The 16,418-nt window shown below is 42.7% G+C and overlaps 1 protein-coding gene across 1 annotated transcript in view; it reads left to right on the top strand.

The window, feature by feature from the left end:
• dbndd1 (dysbindin domain containing 1) overlaps positions 1-1,634 on the top strand; it is a 119,744-nt gene extending 118,110 nt beyond the window's left edge. Inside the window, exon 4 of the mRNA XM_028809846.2 lies at positions 977-1,634. Coding sequence (XP_028665679.1) covers positions 977-1,143 — 167 coding nt within the window. The 3' untranslated portion in view covers positions 1,144-1,634. The remainder of the gene's footprint in view (positions 1-976) is intronic.
• Positions 1,635-16,418: the final 14,784 nt, after the last annotated feature.

Genomic DNA, 16,418 nt, shown 5'->3' on the forward strand with positions numbered 1-16,418 from the left:
TCCTTCTCTCTGCCTCCGTTCCTCCTGCAGCTAGCTTCGTCTTCTCCCACCCGCAGCTGGCTCCTTTTACTTAATACCCGGGAGTACTTCCTGTGTCCCATAGGCTTGGTCAGGAAGCACTCCCGGGTAAGGTGGGCGCCCGATGAAGCAGGGCTCTGCCTGGAACCCAGCAGGGCTGAGTCACCAAACTACCAAGTCCAAGCGTGCCCTGTGAGAATCCAGGGAGTTGCAGCAACCCAGGGGGCTGCCATCTAGCGATCAGGGGGAGATAATGCCCTGAGGATGCTTTTCTCCCCCTGTCCTTCCATCACAAAGGCGTCCTGGCCAGGTAGGAGTGCCAGCTGTCCGCCACATGTGCTTATCACCAAAAGTCCCATTACTGGATACAACCAGTGTAGATTTTCAGGTGAAAAAAATATGAATTTAAATGATTAAGCTTGCTCACCTGGAATGATAACAACACCAAAATGAATTCAGTGCAAAATATGCCCAATGCTTCCTCAACACGTATAGATATCAATTTGGCAGAATTGGGTGCGAGACGTGAATGAAAAGGTGATTGGATGAGAGTGTCCAGGATTCAGTAAGGGGGTGTACCTGTTAAAGTGTGTGAGATGTGTTGTCACTTAGGATGGGGTCTTTTCTCTGGGAGAATTTGACTGAGATTAAATCAATTTGATGACCCCTGCTTTAGATGTTATAACATATCCTATGCCATTTAACATGTTGATTTTTAATAAAATAAGAATATGTTTTATTTATTAATATGCGTGACTCTTTCAATATGCTTGTATTTCTGCGTGTCTGCCAAAGACAGACAGCAGCTTCACCTCGATATTAATAAAGTATCTGACAACTTGTAAAAATGGAGACAGAAAATGAATAGATTGATGGATGAATATTGAGAATCTTTTCTGAATTTATCTAGTTTCAGTACAGCTGCTAATTGAACTAATAATTTTCATGTTTATTTCAGCACTCCACCAGCCTCCCATCCCTCGTGGAGGATACCTGCGCTCTCCCTCCTGGACACGAACCAAAGGAGAGCAAGGCCGTGAAAGGAAACCAAATTCTAGTGATTCAGAAGTATGCCTAGAAACAACGGAGTCCATTTTAAAGATGGAGAGACCCAAACAACATTGAGGAGGAGAAGGAGACCACTGCTTCCAACCCATTCTGAGCCGCAGACTCTGGCATTTACCAGTTTCTATTTAAAACTGGTGCTAAAGAGATGCTTGTATTTGGACTTTGTGCACTGTTAACTAAAGTAGGCAAATAGTGAGGGAGCACAGCTATATGGGGAACGTCATCAGCTCACATTCTGCTTTGATTGGCTGTGTGTCCAGAATTATTCCATTTAAGAGCCAGATGGCCAAAAAAAAAAAAGTATACTTTTCTGGATGAATGTTTTGCCTAATTGCACACAGGGACCTGGAGTTAAGTCCATCCCGAACACAATGAATGGGTCATAAGTAGAAAAGACACGCTTACTCAGTCGAGATCACCTTTCCTGTGATACATATTATTATTTAAAGTGACCCTAACCTTAATCTTTTAAGCACTTTCAAACACATTGCAGTTTTAGGTATTGATGATGCTGTTACAGGTCCACTAAAGATAACTAACCCTCTGCACTCATTTGCCTTTTTTGTTTGTCTTGGTCTGTTTCTTTTTTTAATTTGTTTTATATCTAAAATAACCTAAAACGTTATGGCCAGAAGCATTAGCACTTTGGTCAAAGGAATAAAAAAGTCAGAGGGCTGCCAAAAGGATCTATGGCTAAAAATTGCAGACACTCCATGAATAACGTCAAGATTAAAACACTGTGGTTTAGACATTTCAAAAAATAAATTCAAATGAATAGAAAACCAAAGTGTGCTGCCATCACTACATCTAGAATATTTGATATAATCAGGGTATGTAAGGTCAACAATTGAAGCCGGAAATTAATGAAATTAAGAAAACTGGTTGTCTCGGTGGTCCCTTATTCTTAGGGATGTCACCCAGATTTGCCTCATTGCTGCTAAGTTTCATTCTTCACAATATCTAAATCACAACACTGGACTATAAATGATCTCCATGATTAATAAAATCAGAAGAAGTGTAATGTGGTTGCACCCTCACTGCCTTCGTTTGGATTCTGCTTCACTTTAATTTACTGTATGTTCTCACTGAGGGTTTGAGCCCACTCAATTAGTGTTGAACATTTGGCACATAAAGGCCCCATTATGGCGAGATGGTGACAAACCATAAAGTGAACACCTTGCTTTAGAAGAATCCACATTTCCCTTTCTTAAAATGTTATTTTGTCATGCAAGAAACACAGCCACTTTGGTCAAGGGAATAACATAAAAGTGTCAAAATAATCAATTGCTAAAAATTACAGAGACATGCAGTTTTCTTCCCTGGCCTTACTGCATCCTTTCAGTTATTTAGCTCCTGTGGTTACCTTATGGTGTATTTAACAGCTCCAGATTTTTTGCTCAGTCTTTCACTTTATTTAGTCGTCTTTTGTAACAGTGGCTTCACTCATTAACTACGATTTACCAAAAGATTTGACATGTGTTGAATTTTGACTTTGATGCCTATATTTTTTTTTAATGTGCTCTTGTTTACATTTCTAGTCAACTGCCGATCTTTCCTCAATCATGACTACGACGTGAGTCAATTTAAAAATGTTGCCAGCTGCTACTTGAGACATCCAAAAGTCCTCTCCACACTCAAAGAAGGTATAACCATGAATGGCAAAGAGGAGCTGAGGATCCATTTTGGACAAAGCTGAGCACACCAGTATTTGGACAAATATACATCAGCATTACAATACTGCAGAATATTGTAGAAATTTGGGACTTGTTTATTAGAAATAGATGGCTATTTAATCTTGATTTAGCTCCAGAAGGAAGAGTGGTGGCAAATGAAAACATGAGAATGTATTAGCTACTGCTCCTCAAGACACCTAATCATGGGAGGCTTTGTGATGAACTACTGGATTTAAACAGGCATACAAGAACAGTAATCTCAGCAAATGTACCAAAAGTTGATAAAAAAAAAGAATAATAAATAACCATTTTGGCCTGAAGGGGGCGGTCCAGCTCCCCAACACAGACAGACACAGGCACACATCCAGCAACTCACAGATTTACTTTGTCCAGGGAAACTCTTCCAGTAAGTGTTCCCCTCAGCACAGTGCAATAAACCACAGCAATAAAGCAGCACACAATACTTTTCTTTTCTTTTGTCTCTCTTTGCCTCCTCCTTCCTCCAGCAATCTTTGTCCATTTTCCTCCAGATCCTGGCTCCTAGAGATGGCTTCTATTATGTTGCTCCCAGGAGGACTTCCAGTGTCTGCAGTACCCCCTAGTAGTGGCATTCCTGGAACTCAAAAGTGCTGAGCCACCAAACTCCAACTCCATGAGGGCCCTGTGAGAATCTGTGGCACTGTAACAACCTAGGGGGGCTGAAATCTAGCGATTTGGAAGAGATAATGCCCTGAACATGCTTTCTCCGACACTTTCCATTACGAAGGCATCCCAGCCAGGCAAGGGCTTCAGCCATCTGCCACACCATACAACTGATTTTATAATGAGGTGACACACTAACTTAAAAATACAAAACAAATCCTTTTAGAAAGAAAGGTTTACCTGTTTGTGGACTGGTACTCCATTCAATGCCCATTAATAATGTTTTTATTTTTTTAGTAAATGTGCTGAGATCTGTTTGAAGTAACTTCCTGGAGTAAATTTGATGTCACATGAATAACATTTGTACTCAACAAAGACCTTCAGACTGTTGTAAGACCCTTTCATTTGTGTCACAATGTATGTTGCAAACTTGTGCTAAAATTATATAAATAGTTTTTTCCCCTCGCTCAAGCAAATGTCATGAACTAAAAGTCCCAATCACTAAACGAGTTCCAAGGCATGTAGTTCCAAAAACTTCCAATATCTATCTATTGCCCACTAGAGGGGGATATCACTGTCAAACCCAGGCAAGCACCAAATCTTTATAAAATAAAAGATTAATTTTCACAAGATATTCCAATCGCAATGGAGCTCTGTGGAGCACAAAGGTAAAATGGGATTGCCTGTAACAAAGGTCATCTGAACACAGTGCCAATACAGAATCCAAATAGAGTAGTCGAAAAACAACTGCAAGGGGGTCAAAATTCCAAAAGATGCAAAAGGCATAAACAAAATAACTCACCAACTCCAGAGTGCATTCACAATTAACCAGCAGGATTTACAGAATGGTGGGCAGGTCCTGGCAGTGATTAGCTGGTAGCACTGCCCACTGGGGACCACCCACAACACACATGGAACATAGTAAAGGCAGCTTACATACACAGACAAACACAAAAGTAAAAAAAAAAAAAAAAAGCGATGCATCCATCCATCCATCCATTGTCTCCCGCTTATCCGAGGTCGGGTCGCGGGGGCAGCAGCTTGAGCAGAGATGCCCAGACTTCCCTCTCCCCGGCCACTTCTTCTAGCTCTTCCGGGAGAATCCCAAGGCGTTCCCAGGCCAGTCGAGAGACATAGTCCCTCCAGTGTGTCCTAGGTCTTCCCCGGGGCCTCCTCCCGGTTGGACGTGCCTGGAACACCTCACCAGGGAGGCGTCCAGGAGGCATCCTGATCAGATGCCCGAGCCACCTCATCTGACTCCTCTCGATGCGGAGGAGCAGCGGCTCTACTCTGAGCCCCTCCCGGATGACTGAGCTTCTCACCCTATCTTTAAGGGAAAGCCCAGACACCCTGCGGAGGAAACTCATTTCAGCCGCTTGTATTCGCGATCTCGTTCTTTCGGTCACTACCCATAGCTCATGACCATAGGTGAGGGTAGGAACATAGATCGACTGGTAAATTGAGAGCTTCGCCTTGCGGCTCAGCTCCTTTTTCACCACGACAGACCAATGCAATGCCCGCATTACTGCGGATGCCGCACCGATCCGCCTGTCGATCTCACGCTCCATTCTTCCCTCACTCGTGAACAAGACCCCGAGATACTTGAACTCCTCCACTTGGGGCAGGATCTCGCTACCAACCCTGAGAGGGCACTCCACCCTTTTCCGGCTGAGGACCATGGTCTCGGATTTGGAGGTGCTGATTCTCATCCCAGCCGCTTCACACTCGGCTGCGAACGGATCCAGAGAGAGCTGAAGATCACGGCCTGATGAAGCAAACAGGAGAACATCATCTGCAAAAAGCAGTGACCCAATCCTGAGCCCACCAAACTGGACCCCCTCAACACCCTGGCTGCGCCTAGAAATTCTGTCCATAAAAGATATGAACAGAATCGGTGACAAAGGGCAGCCCTGGCGGAGTCCAACTCTCACTGGAAACGGGTTCGACTTACTGCCGGCAATGCGGACCAAGCTCTGGCACCGATCGTACAGGGACTGAACAGCCCTTATCAGGGGGGCCGGTACCCCATACTCTCGGAGTACCCCCCACAGGATTCCCCGAGGGACACGGTCGAATGCCTTTTCTAAGTCCACAAAACACATGTAGACTGGTTGGGCAAACTCCCATGCACCCTCCAGGACCCTGCTAAGGGTATAGAGCTGGTCCACTGTTCCGCGACCAGGACGAAAACCACACTGTTCCTCCTGAATCCGAGGCTCGACTATCCGACGGACCCTCCTCTCCAGGACCCCTGAATAGACTTTTCCAGGGAGGCTGAGGAGTGTGATCCCTCTGTAGTTGGAACACACCCTCCGATCCCCCTTCTTAAAGAGGGGGACCACCACCCCGGTCTGCCAATCCAGAGGCACTGTCCCTGCTGTCCATGCGATGTTGCAGAGGTGTGTCAGCCAAGACAGTCCTACAACATCCAGAGCCTTGAGGAACTCCCGGGCGTATCTCATCCCCCCCCGGGGCCCTACCACCAAGGAGTTTTTTGACCACTTCGGTGACCTCAGTCCCAGAGATGGGGGAGCCCACCTCTGAGTCCCCAGGCTCTGCTTCCTCATTGGAAGGCATGTTAATGGGATTGAGGAGGTCTTCGAAGTATTCCCCTCACCGACCCACAACATCCCGAGTCGAGGTCAGCAGCGCACCATCCCCACCATATACAGTGTTGACACTGCACTGCTTCCCCTTCCTGAGACGCCGGATGGTGGACCAGAATCTCCTCGAAGCCGTCCGAAAGTCATTCTCCATGGCCTCCCCAAACTCCTCCCACGCCCGAGTTTTTGCCTCAGCAACCACCAAAGCCGCATTCCGCTTGGCCTGCCGGTACCTATCAGCTGCCTCCGGGGTCCCACAGGACAAAAGGGTCCTGTAGGACTCCTTCTTCAGCTTGACGGCATCCTTCACCGCCGGTGTCCACCAGCGGGTTCGGGGATTGCCGCCACGGCAGGCACCGACCACCTTACGGCCACAGCTCCGGTCAGCTGCCTCAACAATAGAGGCACGGAACATGGCCCATTCGGACTCAATGTCCCCCACCTCCCTCGGGATGTGGTCGAAGTTCTGCCGGAGGTGGGAGTTGAAGCTACTTCTGACAGGGGGCTCTGCCAGACGTTCCCAGCAGACCCTCACAACACGTTTGGGCCTACCACGCCTGACCGGCATCCTCCCCCACCATCGAAGCCAACTCACCACCAGGTGGTGATCAGTTGACAGCTCCGCCCCTCTCTTCACCCGAGTGTCCAAGACATGTGGCCGCAAGTCCGACGACACGAGCACAAAGTCGATCATCGAACTGAGGCCTAGGGTGTCCTGGTGCCAAGTGCACATATGAACACCCCTATGCTTGAACATGGTGTTCGTTATGGACAATCCGTGACGAGCACAGAAGTCCAATAACAAAACACCGCTCGGGTTCAGATCAGGGGGGCCATTCCTCCCAATCACGCCCTTCCAGGTCTCACTGTCATTGCCCACGTGAGCATTGAAGTCTCCCAGCAGAACGAGGGAGTCCCCAGAAGGTATGCCCTCTAGCACCCCCTCCAGGGACTCCAAAAAGGGTGGGTACTCCGAACTGCTGTTCGGTGCATTCGCACAAACAACAGTTAGGACCCGTCCCCCCCACCCGAAGGCGAAGGGAGGCTACCCTCTCGTCCACCGGGGTAAACCCCAATGTACAGGCTCCAAGTTGGGGGGCAATAAGTATACCCACACCTGCTCGGCGCCTCTCACCGGGGGCAACTGCAGAGTGGTAGAGAGTCCAGCCCCTCTCAAGGAGATTGGTTCCAGAGTCCAAGCTGTGCGTCGAGGTGAGTCCGACTATATCTAGCCGGAACCTCTCAACTTCGCGCACTAGCTCAGGCTCCTTCCCCTTCAGAGAGGTGACATTCCACGTCCCAAGAGCCAGTTTCTGTAGCCGAGGATCGGACCGCCAAAGTCCCCGCCTTCGGCCACCACCCAACTCACACTGCACCCGACCTCCTTGGCCCCTCCCATAGGTGGTGAGCCCATGGGAAGGGGGACCCACGTTGCCTCTTCGGGCTGTGCCCGGCCGAGCCCCATGGGTGCAGGCCCGGCCACCAGGCGCTTGCCATCGAGCCCCACCTCCAGGCCTGGCTCCAGAGTGGGGCCCCGGTGACCCGCATCCGGGCGAGGGAAAACGCCGTCTAAAATTGTTTTTCTTCATAGGAGGTTTGTTTAACCGCTCTTTGTCTCATCCCTCACCTAGGACCAGTTTGCCTTGGGTGGCCCTACATGGGGCATAAAGCCCCGGACAACAGAGCTCCTAGGATCATTGGGACACGCAAACCCCTCCACCACGATAAGGTGACGGTTAAAGGAGGGGAAAAAAGCGATGCATATAAACATAAATAAAAAACAAAAGAGACTGAAATCATGAATTAGAAACCCAGCCAGGGGAAGAACTCTGGCTGAGACATGACAGCAATACTTGATAATCCACAATGACAAAGTGAAACAGGATTGCTGACATTTTTGCAAATAATTTAAATGTAAAAAAACAGTGAACTATCACAATGACACAAGCATTCAGACCCTTTACGCAGTACTTAGCTGCAGCCCCTTTGGCAGCCTGAAGTCGTCAAGCTTCAGACACCTGGATTTGGAGATTTACCAGAGTTCCTCTCTGCAGATCCCCCTCAAGCTCTGTCAAACTGGATGGACACTGTTGTAGGACAGTTGTTTTCGGGTCCAGTTTTGCTTTTTCATTCTGGGGTTTTTTTTGATGAGAGGAACAAATGCATTCAAATTATTTTATGATTTTAACACAAGGCTGCAAGAAAGCAAAATGCAAACTTCACTCCACTGTACATGTACATATCTGGCCAACGTTTTTATCCAAAGCGGCTTACAATATCTGACATACAATTGGTTACATTTCTTTTTTGGTTTTTCCAATTGGAGCACAAGGAGGTGAAGTGACTTGCTCATGGTTACACAGTGTCAGTGGAGGGGTTTGAATCCACAACCTCAGGGTTTGAGGTCCAAACCCTTAACCACTGCACCAAACTGCCTTCCTACATGTAAGCACAACCTAATTTTGGAGTCCCCAATTCCGGTCATTTCTTTCAAACAGTAAAAAGGGGAAATCGTGACAATAGAATTATAATAACAAGGATCAGCATCTGAAGGAATTCCTTTAAAAAATGTGTGTTGAATTTGGGAGAAACATATACAAAATCTCAACAAGTTTTGAGGGAAAATTCTTTTTTGTACAAAACCAAAGGCAAGTATGAACGTTGGATATTTCTGGGATAACTCAATGAACAGCTATAAATCAATGGAGTAGCAAAACAGCCCTGGACTTCTTTATCAGCTTGGAAGCAGAATACTCATTTACAGACATTAATGCACACAGTTTTTTTATCTTTAGTGCTAGGTTTGTTAGAATAGTTTCTTAAAAAATATACTTTGTAAATATATTTACATCGTATAGAGCAGTGTTTCCCAACCTCAGACCAGATTCCTAATCAGTGACAACACCTGATATAACACTGATCTCATTTAATTAGCTGGTATTATTTTTCTTTTATTCTACATTCAAAAAAGCACAGCAGCATGATTTTTACATTTATAAGACATTTTTAATTATTTCTGCATTTGCTATAGATTTAAATGCTTAACTCTTCTTTTGTTGATTTAATTATATTTTGCCCTTTCTCTGTGCAGTTTTTCCCCTTCGTTGTATCTTATTAATGACAATTAAAAATGAGCAGAGCAGACACGCTGGCAAAAAACACTGAATAATCAAAGGCTGCAACTACTTTAGCATCAGACCCACTAATTAGTGGATTAATTAAACATTTAGAACACCTAGAAAAGTAGAATGAAAATCAAGATGAAAGTATTGTTAAAAAGAAAAAACACATTATTCCCATATAACTGCTTGGTACATTTTAATATATATATATATATATATATATATATATATATATATATATATATATATATATATATATATATATATATAAATATATATAACATATATATATTTTTTTTTTTTTTACCAAACTTAGTTTTTTAACTTCTATGTTGTTCCCAAAACAGAACTTGGGAAATAACACATCACTTAATTAGGAGTCTAATTAAAAATGGAAGCTGGTTGGAACAAAAACCTGCTGCCACAGTGTGCCCCCAGGACCGAGGTTGGGAAACACTGGTATAGAGCACTAAATCACAACTTAAACACAATCTCATTGTATAAGTAAATTGAAAATTACACTTATATTTTACTCTTCCATTAAAAGGCATGAGAAATATTTCTACTAAGAATATCTAATAAAACAATCCATCCATTCATTTTCTTAACCTGCTTATCCAGGGTTCATCCATCAACCGTGGGATATCCACACCGACTCCCTGCATCTGCATCTCTGGTTGGAAGGCTCATTCCCAAGTCTAAACTGGTTCTTATACAGCTTGGTGTACCCACTGGCAAAGTGGCACTCTTTTCCAGGTGGGTTCTTGCTCCAAGCCTGATGCACATCTGGGATCTCGGTGAAATGAACATCTTGAAGTTCAATGAGAAGTGAAGCAGAATGGCACCTTTGACTGTCTAACTGAACAGATTACAAACATGCAAGCTTTCGATGTATTCGGGCCCCTTCTTCAGGCATGTTGTAGTACAGAAACTGGAGTTCCCTGTGTTTATATAGACACTAGGACAGAGACAGCATTGGAAAACCTTTAGGTGGGTCACCTTCAATGTAAAAAATGAACAGATATCTCCAGCCTAAGATTCATTTAGCAGGAGAGGAGAACAATGTATAGTCAAGATGCTTTGTTAAGATAACTGTCCAACAAAGTCTTTTGAAGTTTTTGATGAGTTTTCCTTACAATATGGATCTGTAGTCAACTCATCTGGGACACCAGGGCCATTTCTGGGCATTGGTGGTCCAGGCAAGCGCCTAGAACACCCTCTAGTGGTCACCGTGCATTACTGCAGCCCCATGTAGAGATTACTATCTTTATTTTGTTTAGAGGGCGGCACGGTGGCGCAGTGGGTAGCGCTGCTGCCTCGCAGTTGGGAGATCTGGGGACCTGGGTTCGCTTCCCGGGTCCGCCCTGCGTGGAGTTTGCATGTTCTCCCCGTGTCTGCGTGGGTTTCCTCCGGGCGCTCCGGTTTCCTCCCACAGTCCAAAGACATGCAGGATAGGTGGATTGGCGATTCTAAATTGGCCCTAGTGTGTGCTTGGTGTGTGGGTGTGTTTGTGTGTGTGTCCTGCGGTGGGTTGGCACCCTGCCCAGGATTGGTTCCCTGCCTTGTGCCCTGTGTTGGCTGGGATAGGCTCCAGCAGACCCCCGTGACCCTGTGTTCGGATTCAGCGGGTTGGAAAATGGATGGATGGATTTTGTTTAGAAACATTTGTCTGGACCGGACAACACAAAGAAATCTTCATGTTCTGTGCCTCAGCAGTGCCTGCACGTTTGCACTATGCATAGCCCAATCTGTTGCCCAGAAACAGCCATGGATGACTCAACATTTTTTTTTTTTTAAACAATACAGATCTATGAACACTTGGACTCAAAGCGAATGTCCGATTATATTGTTTTAGCGATGCTTGGTCTTAAAAGTCTGACAACTTACACAGTCCCGAAATAGCATGAACAACAACAACGAGGATGATGCCAATAATAATAATAATCCTTAAACTGTAGCATAGAAGATACAGACATGGTGAAATAAAATTAAATGAGCTCTTGTATGAATTGCTAAAAGTCGATTTAACCCAAATTGTGATTGTCTTCCATATAGACATAAATTAAAACTTGGATTAAAACTTAGCAAATATTGTCCTTGGTTGCTCACCATCATTTATGAGATTCACCCTGTGTAAAGCAGTCGTGCATTTTTTTGGATAGGTAAATTGCACTATTTACGTACATACATGAGCATACGGTAAATAGGAATTGTGGTTAAAGATTCCTATTTAAAGATAATCATTATATTGTCTTTTTCAAATTATTTAATTTAAACAACATGTATATGTCATGATAATGTCTCATTTAATACAAAAAAAAAAAAAAATTATATGTAGAATGTCACCATCATCAATAGGCACACATTTAGCTGGTGGTTTAAATAAATAACTATTGCTAAAACTGCAATTTAGTTTCTATAACTTAAGCAATTCTTTCTTAATGCACTTTAGAGAAACGTTAAAAGAAATAAAGACTACTAGTTCAGCCCGATTCCTACTTGCTTTCTGAAGCGGCATACCTCAAGAGTGTATTTTTCTGAGACAGTCTTTTAAACAGATGTTGCTATAACTCGACATTCTGAAACTGTGAATTTGAGGTCCTAAATATTTTGCTGTCCCCAGTCCTGTCTCCAGGTCTCAACGTACAGGTCTAGCAGTGATGATTCCTCTCAAAACAAAGGGGGTGGTGGGGCGCCATTTACAACTTCGCCTATGGCAGCAAAAATCCTAAAACCAGCTCTGTGTGTCAGTCAGGCAGACATAAAATTCTTGTCTCTATTTTTATCATCAGTTTAACTTCCATTTCCTTTTTCTCCTGCTGTATTTTGAAGTTCCCCATAAGCACAGAGACTTTAAAGTCCTTCTCACCGTGTCCAGTGCTGTTGAAGTGAGCTCCTACAGGAACATCACTGCTGCCATGCTTAATGTAGAACCTGTGTAAGTTCATTCTTTGGCGGAGTGTTTCTCTAGTCCCCAACTCCCACAAAGCATGAAGTGTTGGAACATTTCATACACAGAATTAGGTAGACTGTATTAGATGATATGTAGGTAAATGATTTCTTTATGAGATCTTCTTGTTGGCTGTGTGGTATAACTACAAAATCTGTATTATAAATGTGAGCACACGTTTCACATCTTTCTTGTAGGCAGGGAGATGTACCATTTTCTGTTGGTTCACTCAGGGTGCTTCAAACAATTAGTTGCTGCAGGTTTGGTGATTGTATTGTATGCCAGGAGGTAAGAATCTAGGAATACATCTCCCAGCATTTCATTATTATTTAGTAAGGGCTGAATCTCTTTCATAATTTGTGAAGCGCTTCAAGATGTGGGCTACAGATGATAACAAGGGGGTGTGCAGTTCTTGTTGTCTTTTTTTGTTTTTATATGCCAGGAGCTCCTCTTATTCGAGTGTCCATTGTTTTGCCTTGTCTAATGAAGTCTTGTCTAAGCTCCTGCAGTTGTTTATCCCGGTTTGTCGAGTCTGCATAAATACGATTGTAATGTATTGCTTGGCTAAAAATGATGGAGAGCCTTATAGGTTTGGGATGGAAGCTATCACTTCTCAGGTATGTCCGTCTCTGTTGATTTGTGAAAACAGAGGTGAATGGTGGTGTCAAGGAAGCAGACTTCTGTTTTTGAGTAATTTGTTGAGGAGGAAAGAACTGTATTTCTTCTGATAATGGAGGAGGTCCTTCTCACTCACAGTCCAGATTATAAAGTTGTCATCTATGAAATGGAGATACAACAGTGGTTTTAAGACACACGTTGACATAAAATCCAACTCCAATTTTGCCATTAATAGGAAATTCAAGAAATGCAGAAATGAAAAACAAATCAGACAAATTAATTAAAGCAACATTGTTATAAGATAACATTAAAATTGGCAGATTGATGATTAAACTGATAGTGTTGCTAATTCTGAGCATCTGAACCACGGTTTGAATGAAACAATAGCAAAAACCTTTCATTTACTTATTCTTTTTTCCAATACCTTATGATAGAAATGAGCCTTGGATGGAATGACAAGCATTGTGCCACTTTGGAACTGCATGTCTTTTACAAGTGGGACCACAACAACACTCAAAAGAGACTCTGGGCAAGCAGTTGTGCATGAAAGTTACCTAATGCATCTAATAATAAAGAACACAAATGTGATTACAAATTCATATCAATATTTTTATATTAATAAATTTTTCATCTCAGACATCATTTTATATCCTAATACTTTTAAGGTTTATATTTAACCAATCTAAAAATATTAGAATAACGTATGCAGCTTACTTCAAGAACATGGGCAATGCTGAAGATACCTTGTTTATGTGCAGCACCTTTGGTACAGTTGATTAGTGTCTTCATACTGCAATAAAAACATAATACAGAGATTTTTAACTTATAGCTTCACCCATTTGTCAATCACTGTTTTAGCCATTATGTTATCAAAGGCGGTCTACTTTACCCAAAAAACATGGATTGAATGCTTCTGATGCTCTGCCGGGGCATGTTATTATTTGGGAGATTCTTTACTTCTAAACAGACCACTTCTAGGTTTCCACCTCAACATGTGTTTGCTGAGGTACATAAAGGAGTATCAAGAATGCTGCCAAAAACAAGAGGCGATCGAAAAAGTTTTGTGTAAGAACTGAAAAGGGTTCTGCTCACTTTGGAAATGACCAAGGACTAGCATCTGTGTCATATGAATTACAAGTTCTTAGCATTTGTGGTTTATAATTAATGGTCCTCATTTCAGAAACACATTAACATGGATGTTGAAAACAGCAAAATCAAGTATTGTGCTATTCCTTCTCACTTAGTTAGAATGACAAGGATCAGTTCATTCCTATGGTACAGCCAGGAAAAAAGTGGCTGAGAATTCTGACATGGTAGAACACCTTTTGAATATGACCTAAGCCCAAGCTGTCCTTAAAAATCGAAGAGATATGAAAGTGTTGCCACCACAGTGTCATGATTTTGGGTCCAGTGCATTTGTTTTGCTGCATTCTGTTAGAAGTGGGAAGTCACAATTTCCAGAGTTTCTAGTGGGAATTTGCAACTGGAACACCCCATTAATTTCCAACTAGGAAACTTGGGGCTGGTCTGTCAAGCTTGAGGCTGTCCAACTTCATAAAAACATTGAATATTATACAGTTAATTAGCACTTCCGTTTATTTATGTCATTAAATCAGTCGTACACACAGTACTAAATTTCGATATAACGAAAATAAAGAAAAACTCATATACTATTGTGACCAGGGTCGCAGGTGATTTGCCATCTCTAACGGCAGAGGTGCAAGGACCGCTCCATAGCTGCTCTGCTGTGTCTGGTAAATAGTAAATCAAGGGCAAAATAGTTGGTTGTCCTCTGCAGGATCAGGCTTACATGCTTGTCGAACCACGTATAGAACATTTAACACTGGGCTTTCACCTGATCTTCCTTGTACTCTCCAGGTCGGCTAGAGCGGGGACTCTGAGCCGCTGGTGTACTTTTGTCCTAAAGATGGTAGCTAATGCAGGACATGGTTCCTATCTCGTGTGCTTGAGTACTGAAGTAACAGCTCTTGTTTTGAATGAAGTCTTGAGACTGTATCTGTACAGTAATAAAGTATTTGTATTTTCCTTGGAAACCTGGACTCACTTTCCTGACTCTCATGCAACTCTGTGACCCAAGCTTGACAATACCTGCATAAACAAAACAGCGCTTCTTATACTGCAAAAAATATTTTATTTGAAAATGAGACATTAAATGTAACTTTTATTTTTTATAGAAATAAGGTATAAATACAGAACGAAAATTGAGATGTTAGATGCAACTGTTTTTTTCAGCGTATACTCACACTATTTCTCACTTTTTTTGTTAATCGCAAAGAAAATTTTGAGAAGCGCTATGAAACTCAAACAGTACAGTATCTGCACACGACACAACTACCCATGTAGACACATGGTGGAGCATGGACTCAGAATTCGGTTATATGTGTACAATGTCTCACCTACACTTTCTCAGAGACTGCCCGAGACTGTAAATTTCACAAAAGACTGTCACTTTCTCTTAATTTAAAAAGAGACAGTCTGTTGCAGGGTTCCCGAGACTCAGTGAAAGCATAGGCGTGGCATTAAATATTTTTTGTATCACATTATTATATTTGGTGGCCATTTTTGGTTAAAAAAAAGTTTGTTATATTGAAATTTACATTTTGTTAAAACAAAATCCGTTAAACATGATGTTGTATGAATGTTTGTCTGGGCCAACAAAAGTATTTGTTATTCTGAAAATTTAACACTGGAGGCAGTCCTAACAATGAAAATAAACAATGGAGGCATTTAAGGATCCAAAATCATAACAAAGTTTGACTCAGAGGGAATCATAAGGTGCTATAGAGATGAGTTATAGGTCAGTTCATTCCAAGCCTCCTGAACTATTAAAACATGAGTAAGGAGTGTGCATGCTGAGTGCCAATAATGTTTACTCCTGAAATGAATCATCACCATCAATTATCTAATGATCAAAGGAGAATCTTGAGCTAATGAATTCAGACTGGGTGAGAGTTATGAAACATTTTGTAACTAGTAATAAAACCCATGGATACATCAATAAGATCAAAAGTCCAAACAACAGCCAGAATAATAGGAGTGTGATGATTCTCCACTCCCAAAAAATTCAAAAAACATTTTCACACTCTTTTATGATGTTGAGGATGTAGACTATATTAACTGCATACCTCAAAACACAAACATAACCAGTTCTATAATGCAAATTTGCTTTGGAATTTGTGGAAGCCAATCAGGGAAAAACAGTGTGGATTTCAGCATTCTCTCTACAGTTTCACAACAAGGCACCTTACTCACACTGCACCCACCGGCTTCAAAGACTGTTCAGCAAAACTGTGAATTCTAAGAAATGGCACCCTTACTCTTTTCTTCAGACACAGGCATCCTGTGAACCCCTACTGGGCCACTCATAACTCAGTCTGAAGGGTTACCTCTGTGACATGCACTATGCCAATGATGAAGACGTCAAGTCAGCCTTAAAGAGTAAATGCACAAGCTAGACCAAATGTCTTTTCTGAGTGGCATAGAAGACATCTATATAGGAAAATAAAACTTGCTTGGCTTTACTGTTGTTTCTCGTAATAAGTAAAACTATAAAAATGTTTTGATCACTCTTTGCATATGGAACAACAGAGTTGAGCAGCCATGCAGCACCTTAAGGTTACCAGTAAACGGGAATGCACTGAGAAAGGCCACACTAGTTGATGACTACCGTGGAGACCCAGGAGTTGATAGATAGATAGATAGA

This window comes from Erpetoichthys calabaricus, chromosome 9 (genome assembly GCF_900747795.2).
Source record: "Erpetoichthys calabaricus chromosome 9, fErpCal1.3, whole genome shotgun sequence".
In the NCBI taxonomy this organism is placed as follows: Eukaryota; Metazoa; Chordata; class Cladistia; order Polypteriformes; family Polypteridae; genus Erpetoichthys; species Erpetoichthys calabaricus.